The sequence below is a fragment of the Arachis ipaensis genome, chromosome B07 (genome assembly GCF_000816755.2).
Source record: "Arachis ipaensis cultivar K30076 chromosome B07, Araip1.1, whole genome shotgun sequence".
Taxonomy (NCBI): Eukaryota; Viridiplantae; Streptophyta; class Magnoliopsida; order Fabales; family Fabaceae; genus Arachis; species Arachis ipaensis.
Genome location: NC_029791.2, coordinates 109,238,159 through 109,258,890, shown reverse-complemented (window position 1 = coordinate 109,258,890; position 20,732 = coordinate 109,238,159). Strand labels below are relative to the sequence as shown.

The 20,732-nt window shown below is 35.1% G+C and overlaps 1 protein-coding gene and 1 long non-coding RNA gene across 2 annotated transcripts; one reads left to right on the top strand and one right to left on the bottom strand.

Moving 5' to 3' along the window:
- LOC110264326 lies at nt 9,400–10,066 on the bottom strand. The gene is made up of 2 exons (XR_002350317.1): nt 9,872–10,066; nt 9,400–9,786 (listed from the first exon to the last, which is right to left on the bottom strand). It is a non-coding gene; the product is annotated as an uncharacterized LOC110264326 (long non-coding RNA).
- Nucleotides 9,793–12,227, top strand: LOC107610180 (cytochrome P450 CYP82D47). The gene is made up of 2 exons (XM_016312279.2): nt 9,793–10,835; nt 11,416–12,227. The coding sequence occupies exons 1-2, from the start codon at nt 9,885–9,887 to the stop codon at nt 12,052–12,054; spliced, it is 1,590 nt and encodes a 529-aa protein (XP_016167765.1). The 5' UTR covers nt 9,793–9,884; the 3' UTR covers nt 12,055–12,227.

Below are 20,732 nucleotides of genomic sequence, written 5' to 3'. Positions count from 1 at the left end.
AATTTGGATCCTCTAAATTTTAAATTTTCACTTTAGATGATAAAGTGTGATATCTCACCCTTGAATAGTTTCTCTCTCATATTTTATCTTGGTCCCACCTATGAAATAAATGATGAAAGATCACACTTTACCATCTAAAGTGAAATTCAAAATTTAGAGGATTCAAATCCTTTGGCCTTATATATAATAATTTTTTTTTCAAACAAACATCTACTATAAATATGATAAAGTTTTAACTTTACAATTAAATAAAAAAACAATTGTTAAATAACTGACCAACCAAAATTGTTAAGGAAGAGCAACTCACCACAATCTTGACCAACCACGAGGTATTATTAATTGCATATCTGGAGGTTTTGTAGGAGGTGGAGCATCAAGTTCGGCTCGTAAACGTTCATACCGAGCTATGCTCTCAGTACTAGGAGCATCAAGCGAACTAAAACTACCTCCTCATTTTCTACAAATGACATTCTAGTCATTCGATTTCAATGAAAACATCACAAATCTAGACGACCCAGTCATTATATCTATTCATTTAGGAGACCTTCTGGTGTGGAAGGTATTACTCGATCCTGGAAGCAGTGCCGATGTCCTATTTTATTCTACCTTCCAGAAAATGAAACTCCGCGACAAGATACTTCAACCTTCTAACAAAGATTTGGTCGGATTCTCAGGTAAACGAGTCTCGGTATTGAGATCTGTATGGTTACAAACCACACTGGGTGAGAATCATTTATCCAAAACCTCTGACGTCAAATATTTGGTTGTCGACTGTTTCAGTCCTTATAATTTAATACTTGGCCGACTTTTTTTAAATAAGTTCTGCGCCATAGTATCTACAATTCATCATTGTGTTAAGTTTTCTGTGGAGGAAGACCTCATTGCAATTATTCACAGTGACCATCGTGAAGATCAGAAATGTTACAACGTCAGTGTAAAGTTACCAAACCGAGCTATAGGACCTCAAGTAAACAACATCCACAAATCTGCCGAGGTTCCAACACTGGCAGACCTTGACCGACAAGCCGAGTTCCTTGAGCCACCAACACCAACGGAGGACTTACAAAAAGTATATTTCAATAATGATCCTAACAAGTTTACTTATGTCGATCTATTCGCATGGACACCTGCTGATATGCCCGGAATTGATCCCTTGATCATATCTCACAAGTTGGCACTCAACCTCTCTGCTTGACCTATGTCACAGAAAAAACATAACCTCGACCCAAAGAAGAAGCAAGCATCCTTAGAGGAAACCAAAAAAATCATCAATGTCGGCTTCATACAAGAGATCAGATTCACAACATGGTTGGTGGTAATGGAAAGAAACACAATGATAAATGGCGCATGTGCACCGATTTCACTGATCTTAACAAAGCATGCCAAAAGACTCTTATCCTTTGTCTTCTATTGATTCATTGGTAGATAATGCTTCTGGTTATACAACACTAAGCTTTATGGATGCATATTCTGGGTATAACTAGATCCTCATGCACCCCTTTGATGAAAACAAAATTGCTTTTATAACTGAATATGAAAATTATTACTATAAGGTTTTGCCTTTTGGATTAAAGAATGCAGGTGTAACCTATGAATGTCTCGTGCACAAGGTGTTTGCAATACAGATCAGCCGAAACATGGAAGTCTATGTCGATGACATGGTAGCAAAAATAAAGCTCGGCAACAAACATGTTGACGACCTCACTAAAATCTTTACACAAATTAGACGCTATAACATGCGCCTAAATCTGAAAAAGTGTGCCTTTGCGGTACAAGGAGGCAAGTTTTTAGGATTTCTGCTTACAAGCCAAGGTATAGAGGCTAATCCTAACAAATGTTGAGTAATATTGGAGATGAAAAAGTCCACAAACAATAAAGGAAGTACAACGTCTAACAGGGAGAATTACTGCCTTATCTAGATTCTTACCATATTTAGCTTCAAAGTCTTTTTGTTTTTTCCAAACCTTAAAAAAGAAAAACAATTTCAACTGGACCGACGAATGTGAAAATGCTTTTACTGCTTTAAAGACTACTCTTTCAACACCCCCAATTTTACAAAAACCTTTACATGGGGAAGAACTTTATCTTTATCTATCAGTTACTGACTGGGCAATAAGCTCTGTTCTTATTACAGAAAGAGATAGAACACAATGACCAATTTACTTTGTGAGGAAGTCATTACAGCATGCTGAGCTTCGCTATCCAAAAATAGAGAAGCTGGCATTAACATTGGCATTCTCGGCCAGACGCCTCCGACCTTACTTTCAGAGTCATGTCATCTACATTCGAACCGATCAACCATTGCACCAAGTCTTGCATAAACCAGAACTAGCCGGCCATCTTATCAAACGGTCTATCAAACTTTCTGAATTTGACATAAGATACCAAAGCAGAGGACCAATCAAGTCACAATACCTGACAGATTTTGTCGCCGAATTTACTGCTCCGAGTTTAGATGAACACCACATTCAATGGACTCTTTATGTGGACGGAGCATCCAATCCTCAAGGATGTGGTGCAGGGATCTTACTTGAAGGCGACAATGGTTTTGTCCTAGAATATTCTCTACATTTGTCATTTAAAGCAAGCAACAACCAAATAGAATACAAGGCTTTAATTAAAGGATTAAGGCTGGCAATTGAACTACAAATCTCAGAACTAAAGGTCTATTGCAACTCTCTACTTGTCGTGCAACAGGTAAACAACCTTTTTTAGGTTAAAGATCACTTGCTAGCAAAATACTTAAACCTTGTCAAAAAATTGATTTCAAACTTTACTAAGTTTGAGATCCACCACATACCTCGGGAGCAAAATCACCGAGCAGATATCTTATCAAAGTTCGGAACCACACAATCACATATTTTTACTCTGCATCAATCAACCTTTCTTACACCAAGTATCAATCTAACTGAAGTTGTAAGTGTAGCTTAGGAAGAAGATTGGTGATGACCCTATATGCAATATCTCAAAATAGGAAACATCCCACAACACTAACATAATATCAGAAAATTCTGACGACAAGCATCTTTCTTCACAATATTCAATAATTCTCTATATAAACGAAGATTTTCTCGTCTTTTGTTAAAATGTCTTTCCAAGTCAGAAGCCGACTTAGCTATATCAAAAGCTCATGAAGGTATCTGTGGAACCCACGTAAGAGCTTGGAGCCTAGTGTCCAAGATCCTTTGTGCATGATTCTTCTGGCCGACCTTACAGCAAGATTGTCATGCCAAGGTCAAAGCTTGCCCTAATTGCCATAAGCACTCTCCAATAATACATATTCCAGCCGAGGTATTATATCACTCTGACGTAAGTTGGCCTTTTAATCAATGGGGCTTGATATACTCGGCCCCTTCCCATTAGCACCGGGATAGGTAAAATTTTTCATCGTCGCCATTGATTACTTTTCAAAATGGATTGAGGCTTAACCTTTGGCCAAAATAATATCTCAATAAATGATTTCTTTTGTTTGGAAATATATCATATGTAGATTTGGTATACATCGGCATGTCATTACTGACAATGGTCCCCAGTTTGCCGATAAAAAAATTCACCTCTTTTTTGCAGAATTTGAAAATAACACACCATTTTTCTTCAGTAGAACACCCACAAACAGATGGCTTAGCAGAAGCAGCCAATAAGGTCATTTTACATGCCCTAAGGAAAAAACTAGATGATGCCAAAGGACTTTGGGCCAAACTAATACCCAAAGTTATATGGGGATACAACACTATTGTTCATTCAACAACAAAAGAAACACCTTTCAGATTGGTGTATGGATTTGAAGCCATGATACCCTTGAAGATCTCTCAGTCCTCCATTAGAACTCAGATAGACGATCAAACTGAAGCTCGACGCGTAGGCCTAGACACAATTGAAAAAATCAGGAATATTACAACACTCTGCCACCGAGCAATGCTACAAAACATAGCTCGGCGACACGACCTAAAATTCAATCCCCGCTCATTTCAAACAAATGATTTGGTTTTATGAAAAACAGAGCAGGCTAGATAACCTTCATCACATGGTAAGCTAGCCGCAAATTGGGAGGGCCCATTCCGAGTTATTGAGGTTCTAGGAAATGGAGCATATCGCCTACAATCCTTGGATGGTACAACTTTACCTAACACATGGAATATCTCTTCCTTAAAGAATTATTATGGTTAAAAGACAGGGACAAGTTTGTTCTCTTTTTCCTACTCACAAGATTTTTTCCAAAAGGGTTTTGTTTGGAGAGGTTTTAACGCGGCTTGCCTACCTATTCACAGATTGGCATAACATGCCTCAACAAAATCGGCAAATCAGCTATCCAACATACCGGATAATCCAACAACACGGTATCAATAATGGTATAACGCAATACCAAATATGTCCTATCGAACATATCAAACAATTCAAACTTGCTGGTCACTACCTTCAAATTTATGACCAGAACAATCTAACAAAACGAGATATATAATTTGGAATATCAAACTATCAAAAACAAAATAACATTAACGGATCATCAACTGATAAAAAAAGATCAACAATATGCACAATACCAATGTTAAGAAAATACAGAAACTACATCTGTCTTTAACCAAAATATAAAGTAACAAACTGTTCTGCAACATTTTCACCCCCATCCTCAGCAACCTGTTCATCATCCACCAAACTCCCATCACAAACAATCTTGCCCAGATCCATCTGAGAAAAAATCTTGCCCAGGAACTAGAAACTTGGCTTGCATCATTGCTCGCTCAAAACCCTCAGCAAATGCATCCAAAATTTCAATATGTCAGTTTTTCACAAACTCTTTCAACTTAACCGTCACCTCAATAACTTGGTTTTGTAAGTTAGAAACCTCAACTTCTTTCTTCTTTGTAATCTCTACCTCCTTCTCATACTTATTTTGAACTAACTTTAACTCCTCCTCCTTATCTGTAAATTTCTTCTTCGTTTCTGTCAGTAAACCCTCCTTTAAAGTTAAGTCCTGTTCTAAACTAGCCACCTCTTCAGTTTTGCCCAACAACTTCTTATGTTTCACCTCCCTACTCCGATCAATACTAGCCGATCGGAGACCAACAACCTAACAAAGGGTATGTATATAATAATAAAGCTATATTGCAAACCATATTCTAAAGACAATAAAACTGTAGATTCAAACTTGCAAGAACTGATCTACAGCAGCATCATCAACTTCTTCAATCAAAGTAACGTCAGCCGATGACTGCAACATTTCATCGGCCACAACCATATAAGGAAACTTTTTATTCCACAGGGATGAACCTTCACCATCCTCAGAAAAATCGTGCAGCTTCTGTTGACTATCCACAATTGCATTAGGCTCTTCCAACGGAATGTCCTTCTCTATCACATCATCGGACGCATCAAACGACAAGCTCATATTTTCTCTTTTTAAAGATAATCTTCCTCTTCCTGGGTTTGGGTTGATCAACCTCACCTTCCCCGTCCTCTTTGACAGGGTTGAATGACGAACCTTCCTTCTCCAAATTTTTAGTTTTCAGCCGTGCTCTTAAAGTTTCTGCTGAGACCCCAGGATATTTGCCGCCTACATAAAAAATACAGCATATTCAGAATAAGAATTACCGATAAACATAACTAATCTCTATGCTGAGCTTACCAAAATAATTTAAAACAATAACCTTATCCTCCTCCCATGGGAGCAACTCAAATACAGACATCAAATTGTTCCGATCAATAGACTCCACTAGAAAATCAATTATGCACTCATTTCTCGGATCTATTTCTTCTGGACCCAAAATTTGTTATGGCTGACAACCCCAGTACAGAGGAAACTTCTCACCCAAATTTTCATCCAGGTAAAAAGGAAAATTTTTATCAACAGATTTGACTTTTAAAAAGATTTCTTTAAAATCTTTAAAAGAGGATTTATATAGTTTGAAAATTGAAAATCTAGAAGAACTGTTAAGGTTAACCCAAACTTCCCTCTAAACCCCTTGACTTGAAACAGTGTAAAAAACAACTTCAGTGAAAGTTTTATTTCCAAAAATTCCATTAGAATTTCAAAACACGTCAAGAATTTCCAACCACTCGGGTGCAATTGAGGAGTGCAATTCAATTATTTTAAAACTTTACATTCAAACTCAGTAAAGGGAAGTTTCACACGAAACTCCTCTAAGACACAACTGTGCATATAAAAAAAACTCAAAATCAGCCCTTCTACGAAACACACGCTCCGCGCTGGTACACGGCAACAACTCAACCTGCACACCCGAACCCTCTCTTACTATCCTTTTAACATCTACCTAAGCCACGTTATCTCCATCTACAAACAGAGAACCCTGTATTTTACATCATCATCAATCCACTCATATGAACCACCATCATCCATCTTCTGTATTTCTTTTTTCTTTTTCTTATCCATTGTTTTCAGAAAACCCGAGAAAAATGAAGGTAGAAGCAAAGACAAAATTCAAAGACTAGAGTTTTTGAAACTAACCTTTCTTACTCATTTCTTCATTAGCTTCTTTTTCTACATGTTTTCATCAAAGAAACTTAAACTTTGATTTAACTCTCAGGATTCCAAAAATAACATAAAATCCAATTAATGAAACCAGTTGAGTTCCTCTATGCACTAAACCAAAACCGCTTCCCACTTTTTCAAATCCACGGCTACCAACACTTTGGTAACTGCAACAGTCATTCAACTTACTATTTGACAAGACCAAAACCGCTTCCCACTTTTTCAAATCCACGGCTACCAACACATTGGTAACTGCAACAGTCATTCAACTTACTATTTGACAAGACGTTTACTCTTCTAGCATTTATTTCACTCGATTTATTTATTTACATTTGTTTTAATGAAAAATGTTGAACTGGGGCTCCCTAATTATAACACGTCGAATTATACCCAATCATTCAAAACTCAACCTACTTTATTAAAATACTGATCAGGCAGAGTTCGGGGGCTGTGATATGACGAAAATGGATCCTCTCAATTGTTAAAAAAATTGAGAGTGTAAAGTGTGATCTTTAACCTTTTATTATTCTCTCTCTCATATTTATTCTTGGTCCCACTTATAAAACTAATGGTGAGAGATCACACTTTACTCCCTCAATTGTTAAAAAAAATTGAGAGGATTCATTCCCGTGATATGGCCGTTATAAATCGGCTAAAACGGTATAACTCGGTGACTAACGTTATAAGATCGGTTATCAATAAACGGTCGCCCGAATAAAAACGTCTCCATATATCATTATTCTCCATAAAAGGAGAAATATTCAAAATACAATGATGGAATACTCCATCTTATAAAAGGGGAGGTAAGACACTTTTATATTCAAGTACATCTAGATAATTCTTATACTATCTTGACCGTCAGAGTGTACTAAAAGCCGAGATATAACTCTACAAAAAAAAAAAAAGGTCATATTCGATCAGCAGAAAGTGAGTTTTATCTTTACTTATAGTTCGACCACACAAGAACATATATCATGTTAAAGTTTCTTCAGAAAATGTCAAATTAGTTGGATCCACCACTAATCAAACGTTAAAAAAAAAATAAAACACAATTAAAATTAACTATTCAACTGATAGAATTTTTGACGAAGATAAACCCAACGACTTATGAACATCACTTAATTTAAAAAAAGTGATGACACTGAGTCACTGATACATCGACTAAAATAAACTTCAAGCACAATATAGTTGACTATTAAACTTGGTGTTCCGTCTGTGATGACCGAGGTTGATGATCTCCGGCCGAGCACTTGGATGCGTGGCTAGATTATATGTTGTCCTCGAGCAACGACTACCGAGCTAAAACGATGTTGAATATTGAAATTTTTTAGAAATAAACCGAGCTTATTGTCTGTGAATTGTCTACCATTGTCTGATATTATTTCTTTTGGTATCCCAAAGCGGCATATTATATTTCTCCAAATAAAAGATCGTACCTTTTCAGCTGTTATCTTTGCTAAAGGTTGCGCTTCTATCCATTTTGAGAAGTAGTCTATGGATACCAAAAGAAATTTTACCTGTCCTGGTGCTGTTGGGAAGGGGCCGAGGATGTCAAGCCCCCATCTGTAGAAAGGCCAGCTTACCTCCATGCTGTGCAGTACTTCGGCTGGCTTGGTTGAGATCGCCTCATGTTTCTGGCATTTGTCGCATGTTTTGACCTTAGCTATGCAATCTCTCTTTATGGTCGGCCAATAATATCCTGTTCGGATTATTTTTGCGGCGAGAGCTCGTCCTCCTATGTGGTTCCCACATACTCCTTCATGGACTTCATTCATTACTTCTCTGGCCTGGTTTTGGTCGAGGCATCTTAATAGTGGTTGTGAGAAACCTCGTCTGTATAGTTCTCCTGATATTTTTGTGTAGAAGCTTGCCTTACGTTTGAACTGTTGAGGATGGAGCTCGTCTCTGGGTAATGTACCTGTACATATGTATTCAAGGAAAGGTTTCCTCCAATCGTGGTGGTGGTTAATGTTTTCAATACATAATAATTCAATGCTCGGTTTTGTGAGTGTGTGCTGTGATAATGTTGATGTTTGTGTGTCCGCTCTGGTGGCGGCGAGCTTGTAGTGCTTGACCTATGTATGTTACTTGCTCTGGTTTGGACGTTAGTTGAATTTTTTGGAGTTCGTCAGTTGGTTGTGGTCTCTCTTGTGTGTCTCCTCTGGGGTCGAGTTCGGCTAGGGAAAGGACTTCCTCTCTGGTTTGTACTGCTTTGATCTCATGTTGTCTTCCTCTGTTATCCGATCTTTTTAAGCAAGAGTTATAACACTGCCGAGCTTGTTGGCGGTCTGAGTGGATCGTTGCTATTTTTCCGTCCTGTGCCTGAAACTTAACACATAGGTGGAAAGTTGATATTACTGCTCTGAACATGTTCAGAGCAGGTCTCCCGAGAATAATGTTATAAGGACTATCGCAATCGACAATCAGGTATTGTATATCAAGTGTTCGGAATGACGCGTTTTCACCTATTGTTGTTTTAAGCCATATATAACCTTTTATGGGTACCCTTTCTCCGGAGAATCCTACCAGTTCTCCGGAGGAGGGTTGTATGAGTTTTTCAGATAGCTTCCCTCGCCTATCTGGTTGGCGTTATTTCGTGCTGATAGTTCGGCTAGTCTTTTGACTTCCGCTTGAAGTTCCGCCATTTGGGCCATGAGTTCGGCCTGTGTGAATTGAGGGACTCCATTGTCAGCCATGACAGGGACCCGTGCTATCCTGCGAAGAAAAACTCAAGAGGTAGAAATATAATAGGGAATCGTGGGGTTAGTGTTATCGGCCCCACGGTGGGCGCCAAATGTTCCGTCTGTGATGACCGAGGTTGATGATCTCCGGCCGAGCACTTGGATGCGTGGCTAGATTATATGTTGTCCTCGAGCAACGACGTGAGTTTAACCTCGGCCTTCTGAAACACGGCAGCGGGAGCACCTGCACAAAGCACTCCGACGCTCAAGTAAGTGGGAGAATAATTAATGAATAAAGAGTAAATAACTAGAAGTGAATGTGGAACCTGCCCCTTTCTGAATCAAGGGGTAAGATTTATAGGCTCCTCGAGTTTGCTGGTGAGCTCCTGTTAGTTCCGATATTCCTGGTCAAGTGCCGTTATGGATATCTTGTGAAGAGACGTGATTGAGTGGCGTATTCTGTTTCGGAGATAATTTATAAAGTTTGTTTGTTCAGTTCTGCTCGGTTCCGATTTTTAAGGTCAGTCTGCCACTGAACCTCCATGCCGATTATGGTGTGGTACGCATCACTTGGTATACACAGTATACATTAGTGTCTATCTGATTTATCTATGGCAGCTGCATACAAATAAATTAACATTAAGCTTTTCAACAGAAACCGATAAAATCAAAGACAAATTGCATATTGTCTGTTGGATCTGACCTTATGAATCAGGATGACGATTGAGTATGAAGAAGCAGTAGCAGCAGCAGTTGTTGGTATACTAATCATATCATACTACTTGTACTTCATCAAAACTGCACGTGACGACGATGCTTGCAAGCCACAACCACCGCCGGAGGCGGCCGGTGGCTGGCCACTAATCGGCCACCTGAAAATCTTTAGTGGTTCCGATCAGCCACCTTATGTTACCCTGGGAACCATGGCAGACAAGTACGGACCAATATTCAGAATACGAATCGGCGTGCACCCTGCCATAGTTGTGAGTTCTTCAGAGCTAGCCAAAGAGTTATTCACGACGCACGATGCCATAATTTCTTCTCGTCCAAAATATACCGCCGCAAAAATCCTAGGACAAAACTATGCCAATTTCGGTTTCTGTGCCTACGACAATTACTGGCGCGAGATGCGAAAGATAACAGCCTCGGAGTTACTCTCCACTCGCCGGTTCGAGTTGCTTCGCGATATCAGAGATTCAGAGGTGGGGTATTCAATGAAAGAGATATACAGAACGTGGTTGGAGGAAAGAGAAGGCTCTAGAGGGTTGTTATTGGAGATGAATAAGTGGCTGGGAGATATGAACCTGAACGTGATTCTGAGGATGGTTGCGGGGAAGAGGTACTCAGCGAAGGGTGGCGATGAGCGGCAGGTGAGGCGGATCAGGTTGGCGTTCAGGGAGTTCTTTCGTCTTACCGGAGTGACGGTTGTTGGGGATGCGATTCCTGCTCTTAGGTGGTTTGATTTTGGTGGTAAAATAAAGGAGATGGAGAAGGCGGCTAAGGAAATGGACGAGATAGTTAGTGAGTGGATTGAAGAACATCGAGAGAACAAAGACTCTGGAGTGGCAAAAACAGAACAGGATTTTATTGATGTGTTGCTTTCTGTCCTTGATGGGGTTGATCTTGCTGGCTTTGATGCTGACACTGTGAACAAAGCTACTTGCTTGGTACACATTTATTACCTAGCTCTGTTCTGTTATTTCCAATATCACCTTTGCTTGTTTGCTTCAAGGGATTGAAAGTGATTCAATGACATAAAATGAAATTAACCAAGTTGATTATCCATTTACACCCACTGAAACAAGGAGCGAAAATCAGGAATGGATCCTCTTAATTTTTTTTAACAATGGAGGGAGTAAAGGATTAGAGATCAAAATTTAGTCTCTCAATTTTTTTTAACAATTGAGAGGATGCATTCCCATGAAAATCATTACTCAATTACCTAATATTTGAAAATAGTTGTATGTTCCTTCAACCTTAGATGAAAATTGTTTTACTGCTACGTTTTTTCACACAATAAGAATGGCTGGTAGATATAAACATGTGCCTAACGCTTTATTTTCTCATCATGCTGTGTAATTTTATTGTGAATAATTCCCTTGTGGGTTTTATAAAAGCTAGCGGAGCCACACTTAGTTAAGTTGTATTAATTTGGGGCCAATCCTAGATATTAAGTTAATTTATGTAGCGACAATAGTTGAATGTCCAAAAATAGTGATGTTATATTGTTATGGTTGCATTTTGCAGACGCTAATTGCAGGGGCAACGGACACAACAACAGTTACCATGACATGGACACTTTCGTTATTACTGAACAATCGCCACGTTTTGAAGAAGGTTCAAGATGAACTAGACGAGCAAGTAGGCAAGGAGAGACTAGTGAAGGAATCAGATATTAACAAACTAAAATACCTTGAAGCTGTGGTCAAAGAATCACTGCGATTGTACCCGGCTGGGCCACTATCAGGGCTTCGTATATTCACAGAGGACTGTACCTTAGGGGGTTACCATATCAAACAAGGCACACGATTGTTCTTGAATCTTTGGAAGCTTCACAGGGATCCTCGCGTATGGTCAAACCCACTGGAATTCAAGCCGGAGAGGTTCATAAGCACGCACAGCGATGTGGATGTGAAGGGTCAGCATTTTGAGCTTCTTCCGTTTGGCGGTGGAAGAAGGTCGTGTCCTGGCATAACATTTGGGCTTCAAATGACGAAGTTGGCGTTAGCTGCATTCTTGCATGCATTTGAGATCACAACTCCCTCAGATGCTCCTGTTGATATGAGTGCTACGTATGGACTCACAATCATCAAAACCACACCGCTTGAAGTTTTCGCCAAACCTCGTTTATCCCCTTCTGTTTTATCATTAAACACCCTTGCATGAATAATGAATTTGCATATTGCTTTTTTGTGTTGCCTGCTTGTACTTGACTTGACTACTGCTACCTTTCGGACCTGGTTTGTGCTTAGAACTTCATGGTTAGTTCATGCTACCATCTTATTTAAGTACTATATCTGTGTTAACTATAAATGAAAAGATAAGAAACTCAGAGGATCTATACACGCCACAAATTAAATTCCTTGTCTTATCTGTTGAAGCTAAGTTACTTACCATGTATTCAACGCAACCAAGTATTGGTTACTTTTCAAATTTAATCCCGCTAGATAATTAACAGATATTTAGTCAACAATAAATCAATAAATATTTTTAAACTGTATTAATTTTGTATGCAACGAATAAAAAAAATATGTACATATTATTATTAAAGTATATCAAAATAAGGAGTACTAGGGCCAACAAATTTTATAATTTATAGTTATCAATTAGTTATTATTAATGTTTTTAATGGTATTTTTTACTATCATTTGACCAATATAAATATTAAATTATTATTTTATTAATTTATGTATATAAATTCTGAAAAATGTGGATACAAATTGTATTGATTTATGAGAGTAAAATATATTGATTTATGGAAATGAATTATAGCTCAAATGAAAAAGTTTTTTCATACTCACTTAGAGATTCCGAGTTCGAGTTTCACTCCTAATTTTGGAAAAAAATATTGATTTATTATTTATGTATACAAAATTCTAATAAATATAAATATAAATTATACAAAATATGGGTGCAAATTATTATTAACTAAATATTAATAAAAAATAATAATATTTATTTACCATGTAATATTGATCTTAACCAGTTTATCATGGGATGAAAAGAAAATAAAAATGGCTTATCCAAAACCAAAACACAGTAAATCAATGCACATGCTCTTCAGGTCGTGTGATTTAAAGATTAATTTTTATTATTAAGAATATCATTTTTAAGAATATAATGTCTAGGAACGAGATTATTTGGTATATAAGATTCTTATGTTTGGTTATAAAATTTCATGTTTTGGAATATGTCTGGGAAGTTTCAAAAGTTAATTTTTTAAACTTTTGACTTATGAAAAGTAGTAGTATTAATGTATAGTGTAATTTTTAAAACTAAATTGTAGTTGTCTAAGAAACTATTTAAGTGCTTATAGAGAAGTTAAAAAAAATGACTTCTCTTATAATAAAAATTTTTTTAATCATATTTCTTTTAAAATAAGAACTTTTAGAACTAAAAAATAAAACACAAAATAACTTATTTATAGGCCACTTTTAGGCTCAGTTTGGGTAAATAACTTAAATAAGTTCTTTTGGAAAAGGAGCTTAAAACATAAGGACTTTTATTAATAGCAGCTTATAAATAAGTTATTTTGTGTTTGGATTTTTAGTTATAAAAGTACTTATTTTAAAGTTGTAGCGTTTGGATAAATAACTCAAAAGATAAATTTTTTTTACAAAAGAGAATGAATATTAAAATAACGATGATAACAAATACTTTTCAATATTGAATGTTGATTTTACATAACCTAATCACTAATATTGTATATGATATGGTAGGTGAAAATAAAAAATAAAAATAAAATGTGTGTCAATGTATATTTTATTGCTGTTTTTTATTTTTTATTTTTATTCCTATTAGAACTCTCTTCTCCTTTATTGAGGTCAAGAACTTGTTATAATTATCTATGAAAATAATAATAAGCTATAAAATTACATATGAAAAAAATAAAATTAAAACTGAAATTTCATACCACACTTGAATACAAATTTAATAATAAAAAATAGTGATAAAATAATAAAAAAATATTTAGAAGGAATATATGCAGTAAGTTGTTCAGATGTAATATTGTAATGTGGTGGAGGATCAATACTTCCATCAAATGTTTCATTACGTAAAAATGGTGAGACTTGGAACATTGCGTGAGAATGATAGTGGAAGGCCAGTGCTTCTAGCAGACCTTGTGTGAAAATGGTGATGAAGAGTCAGTATTTTTCATAGAATTAAGAAGGAAAGTAAATTTTTTTGTTTTAAAATTAATTTTTTTTAAGTAAGTGGTAGAATGACTTCTCGAGAAGCAAGAAGTCATATATTTCTACTTCTTCAAAAAGTTGCAAATTAACTTTTCGAGAAGTTAGAAGCTTTTTTTAAAATAGTGCCAAACACATAGATTATGACTTTTCATAATCCAAAAGTTAAAAAAAGTAGCTTCTGCTACTTCCCAAACGGGCTCTTAATATAAGCATATATTGTTTAAGTTATTTTTCCAAAAGAAGCTTAATTAAGCTGTTTACTCAAATTGGACTATGTAATAATCCTAGAAATGAATAAATTTTTATTTGGTTGACTTTAAATTTCTTGATCATATTATGTAATATGTCAAAATTACCCTAACTTATTTAAATTAAATTATTAATGACTATAAATTAAATATAAACCTAATTAAATATTATTATTTTTTTACATTGAATTTTTTTTAAATTTACAAAATATTTCTAATAATAAATTTACTAAAATACCCCTAATAATAAATATGTTTAGCTAAAATTATTATTGATTCTAATTTTTTTTAGAATTTACTAAAATACCCCTAATATCAAATACGTTTAGCTAAATTTTTTATTGATTCTAATTTTTTTAAATTTACTAAAATATCCTTAATATCAAATATCTTTTGTTAAATTATTATTGACTCTAAATTTTTTTAAATTTACAAAAATATTCTTAATAACAAATATCTTTAGTTAAATTATTATTGACTCTAAATTTTTTAAATTTACTAAAATATTCCTAATAACAAATATCTTTAGCTAAATTATTATCGACTCTAAATTTTATCTCTACTAATAAATTTACTATAATACCCTTAATAACAAATGTTTAATTAAAATCAATTTTATCATAATTAAATTAGTGACTATGACAATGTAAAAGGAGCAGTGTTCATCTCAGATGATCCTCAACTAACTGAATGGCGGCATCTCTATTCTCCTAGCATTGTAATTACTTCCAAAGATGCAAAATCTGTGATCAATTATACACTCACAATTAAAATTAACACAAAATATTTATCTAAATTTTTAAAAATCCCATAATTCATATTTCGTCTCATAATCCCTAGTTGAACTTATATAAAACAAATCTCATCGATTCTAACCACATATATATTAAAAAACTTTACTATTATCCAAATTAAAGTTACAAAGAAATATCAAAAGTTAAAACTTACTAGCAGGCACACATGCACAACTCTTGTATAAAAACGCCTACACATAAGTTAAATAGAATCAATGTTACAATAGACAGTCTCATACATAAAAAAATTCACACAATTATCGAGTATGATGTCTTCTCCTCCATTGTTTTTATATTTCTTGTGCAAGTTGACCCCTCCATCTACCCCAAGCATCGCTTGTCTCAATATGGTGGATTATCCCACCATCTACTCCAAGCATATTTTAATTTACTATCTCATCAATAGGATCTACAATCATCACTCTTCTAATGTGATTATGCAAAAGGCAACATGTAGTTATAACTCTTCCTTGAATCTTAATAGGATAAAATAACCTTCCCCTTAAAATTTTCCATCTTGCTTTCAATACTCCAAATGCCCTTTCAATGATATTTCTAACTTGTGAGTGTTTCATATTAAAAAGATCTTGAGCTGTATTGGGTTGATTATATGGATTAAACTCACTCAAATGATATTTTTATCCTCTATAAGGTGCCAAAAATCCTTCACAATTAATGTATCCATCATCACATAAGTAGTAACGACCTAGTGTGACATATAAAATTGAACAAAATTAATAAAAGATCAAATGGTTACTTTGATAACATACTAAAGTCTCAATAAAATACATTGGGGAACACTAAACTCATTGCGAAAATAGTGCATCTCGCAATACCCTAGAATTCGCAGCTGAACCCTCCCAACTCACCAATACATAGATAAATTGCATATCAGGAACAACCACTCCAAGTACATTGGTTGTTATGTCACCTTTTCTGTTTTGATATCTAGGCTTATCAGCCTTAAGGACATTGACTTTGATATGGATACCATCTAAAGCTCCTAAGCAATTCTAAAATCCAGAAAAAGATCAATTAACTCAATCCTAAAACACACCAACCAAGCATATTTTTTTAATAATATTAGTAAAATAGATTACCTTAAACTATTTCCATCGTTTATCCATTCTATCCTGGCTAAATGGTTGAGGTTTCTTCAGTAAGAGATTATGACATCTCAAATAGCAAACAATACATCATTAAACCGTTTACTAATTATTTCGTTAGATCTCACAAATTGTCTTTTTATTACTCTAATTTTGACGTCATGTGCTATAATATATAAAAATATGGCAACCATTTCTTCTACACCCATATTCCTATTTAGTTCTAACCTTCCAACCCCTCTAAGTATGTTACACAATGCATGAAAGGCATGTCTATCCATTCTTGTATTTTTTATACATGCTAGTTCACTAAAATAAATAATCTTATCGACACTAACATCCCTTATTACTTGCCTACTATAACTATCATTCTATTTTTTTTCTTTTTTTTCAATTGCAATATAATCAAAACATAACAAATTATCAACAACTTAATCATAAGTTCATTCATTAATTCGAAACATAAAATCAAGTAGGCAATAACTCTCATCTTCTGTTTGGAATCTATTCTGTTAAAAAAAGAAAAACATTAAAATAATTGAGGGAAATGAAACATAACACCTACTTAACAAGAAGATTACAATTATAGACCATCATCAGCAAATTGAAAAAAAAATTGTATGAAAGATTGACCAAATATCAAGCTACATTTAGTTTTTAAAATCAATACCTTTTTTATGAGAAAAACATCATATAATTAATTTGACCAACACAGCCTTATTAGACAAACTAGGACTGCTCCAAAGTAAAGAAGAATTGAACATTCCATGATTTTGATTTTTGTATGAGAATTTATCTTTAACTATGTCATAGAATTTTACTGTTCTAACTTCTTGTGCAAGAGAACAGCAACAACACAATAGCCATTGCATGCAATCACTAACATTTTGATTCCCACAACAAAGTTTATTATTATTTGGTGGTAAATTGAACATTTTTCTCATTTGAATCCTCCAATATCCACCATAAAGTAAACTTCATGATTCTTCTTAGATTAGCAAAAATCACATAAGAGTGTTTGGTATGCAACAGAAACATTTTACTTAAGATTAAATAGTCCTCCTCTCCATTCAGGTGCATACTCACAATTTGTCAAGTATATATCCGACAAAATTCAAACAAAATTCAACAAACAGAACTTTAATTACATTTCTGAAATCGGGTTGATTATCATATAGGTCTTATGTTTTCTCTAGTTTAAAAATCATTAAAACAACACATACCAACCATTGACTTGAAAAATTTCAGACAATTGAAGAACCAAACATTGAATCCATATAGAGAAGTATACAAACTTTAAAACACACAAATAGTATAAACATAGATTGTGTTTTAGAATTTCATTATCCACAAATAGTGAAGTTATACAAGTACAGGAGCAAAGAATAGCATAGCATATAAAGCGCAGATTCATTGCAATGCAATACAGAGAATGTAGCAACCAAAATTTATTGATTATCATTATTATATTAACAACCAAAATCACAGTCATAATCTCAATCACAATCAAAGTGAAGGTGAATATAGAGAAAGAAATAAATAATTGGAGGAATAAAGGAATCGTGAATCCAAATACAAGCATACCAGGAAATGCAGTGGGATTGGGCGTTGAAATAGTCAAGAACAGATTAAGTTAATAATATTTTAAACCTAGCACAAACCCTCATGTCAATAAATCATAGCACAAACAGAGTTTAGCAAAAAATAAATAAATAATACACAAAAATGCAAAATAAAAAATCATAATGAAGCAAAATGAAATATTTAAAATTATGCAAACACCTCAAAACTTCAAAATCAATGGCTGCATAAAATTGAATTCCATAAAAACTAAGTAGAACTAAAACCAATTCATCAGAACCATTCACACAAACAGCACAAATGCAATCGTTGAACAAGATATGGACATTGATTATCTTAGGGACCATTGCATTTAAACTGCAAGCAAACGATAATTTAGAATATTTTAACAAAATCATAATGAAACAAAATGCAGAATCAACAAATCCTAACAAAAAAGATGCAAAATTAGAAAGCAAATCCTAACGAAACAAGTAGAAACTCGAAAAATCAGTAAACCCCAAAGTTCAGAACACCCAATCTTCATACAAAAATAATTCAGAGAACGATCAAAAATGAAAACACACCTTTACTATTTGGTGTGGCTCTCAGTTTGCAAGGCAATTCACCATCGCCATCGCCATCGTCATTCTTCTTCGTTCTTCGTCACTGAAAACGAACGAAAAAGAGAGTGAATGATACAGAGGAACACGAACACGAATATGAAAAAGAGATCGATGTAAACCCCGCTAAATTAGTAAATAATTAGTCAATGAATTAAATTTTAATAAGAAAAATTAGAAATATAAATCTTATATTAAAATAGGATAGAGCTCATTAAAACGAGGATTTTGACATTAATTTCAAAGAATTTGGCCTAAGATTGGACTGAACGGACCGAACCGAGCTCAAAATGGACCCAAGGCCCAAACCACACTAACCCATTAATAAGCTTCAGCTCATCACACCGCCCTTCATTTCCTTATTCACGTTCCAAGGCTGAAGGAAGAAGAAGGAGAGGAACAAACCCTTGCCTTGATTTCTAACCACCATAACTCTCAGCTCCGAGCTCCGATCGCAGCACCGTTTGCGACCACGCGTCCAGTGTCGAGCTCTATGATCCTATCAGATCAATTTCATAGGTAAGCTTCACTTTCATCCCAGTTTCTCTATCCCTTAAATTTCAAAAATTTGTAAGAACCCATGTTGAGATTTTGTTTAATTTGGTACTCTAGGTTCAAATTAGCTTGTGGAGCTGGTCGGATTTAGTTTGTTTAGTCCGTGGACACGGTAAGGATCCTAAACCCTAGCTATTTCTTGTTTTAATTATGTTGGATATTGAGTTGTTAGGTATATGTATGTATATATATGTGTTAGGTGTATGAATGCATGATATGGAGTCCTTAGAATCATTGGAAGCTTGATTTGAGAGCTTGGTGGGTGTTAGAGTTGAATTTTGGTGATTGAAGCCTTGTCCTTCTGCCTAATTGGGTTGCTTTAGATAATACGTGGAAATCGGCCAAGGTATGGTTTAGGTTTCACGTATATAATATATAATGTTATGTGAACACTTAGGCTAGTTGACTATAAGATAGGAATGAATATATGAGTATGTGAATTGATTAGTATTTCATGATAAATGTTGAGTTTTGGTTTAATGGTTGATATTGAGGTGGGACTACTAAATGATGAATTGTTTATGCTTGTAAATTGGGAAAGAAATGAATATGATTTGTGATTGTTGTGGTTGAAGTTATGAAACTTAGATACAAAATTATGTACATAATGATGAATAATTGATTGAAGGTTGGTTATGGATGACTTTGGTAAAACAAGTAGTATGTAGCTATGTTGAATGAAGGTAATGAAGGTATGAATTGTGTTTGGTTTGGTTTGGTAAAAATTGAGGTTGGAGGCTTTTTGTAAAAAATTGAATGTAGGTAATGAAGGTATGAATTGTGTTTGGTTTGGTTTGGTTTGGTAAAAATTGAGGTTGGAGGCTTTTTGTAAAAAAATTAGTTTTTGGCTAAATTTTGGCGAGCCATAACTTGGCTTCCGAATCCCCAAATTATTTCAAACTGATTTTATACGAAAATTGGATCTGAGAACTTTACATCGTTCGAAGAACGGAGGAAAAATAATTTAAAACGAAAAAGTTATGCACGTTGGAAGTTTGGATTAAAAAGGTTGAAATTCTGCAGCTTTCAGACTTATGCAATTTTTTGGAAAAACGTACGCTCACGCGTATGCGTGGGCCACGCGTACGCATGACCCGGCATATGTGTACGCTCGCGACGCGACCAACCCTTTCAGGTTGGAATTCTCGCATACGCGAGCAGGGACTTGCGCACGCGAGCAATAGTTTCTGCACGCACACGCCTACACGTTGCCCCTGTTTCAGCAACAACAGATTTTGTGTTTTAAAGCTCAAACTCGAACCTCTAGACTTCTATTTTTACTTTTTTAGCCTAAATATTGTTAGTAAGCCCAGTTATAGGATGAAGTTAGGGAAATTGTGGTAACTTGAAGGTGAAGAAAGATTCTTTTAAAAGGTAATAAGTGATTAGAGGAGATGGTATTTGATCGATAAAGATGATGAAAATGGGATATGAGGTAATTGAGAGAGTAAAGTGACATTGATAATGATGTGTGAGACACTTAATGATGTTAAATAATTGAGAATGATGAGATGAGATATGAATCGCTGTGAGATCGAGAATGATGAATTGTAAGAAACAATTGAATAACTTGAGCTTGGGGCATTGTCTTCCCCATGTCAGTCGGAATTTTTTCCGTGGTTATTATTGAGCTTGGGGTGTTATTTCCCCCATGTCAGCCTGGGATTCATCCCATGGATAACATTGAGCTTGGGGTATTATTTTTTCCTATGTCAGCTTGGGGTATTGTTTTCTCCATGTCAGCTTGGGGTGTTGTCTCTTCTCC

Excerpts from the sequence above, each read along its gene's own strand:
- LOC107610180 (XM_016312279.2), top strand. The coding sequence starts at position 9,885 with ATGACGATTGAGTATGAAGAAGCAGTAGCAGCAGCAGTTGTTGGTATA. Across the intron at positions 10,836-11,415 it reads TGAACAAAGCTACTTGCTTG|ACGCTAATTGCAGGGGCAAC; the intron begins GTACACATTTAT and ends TGCATTTTGCAG.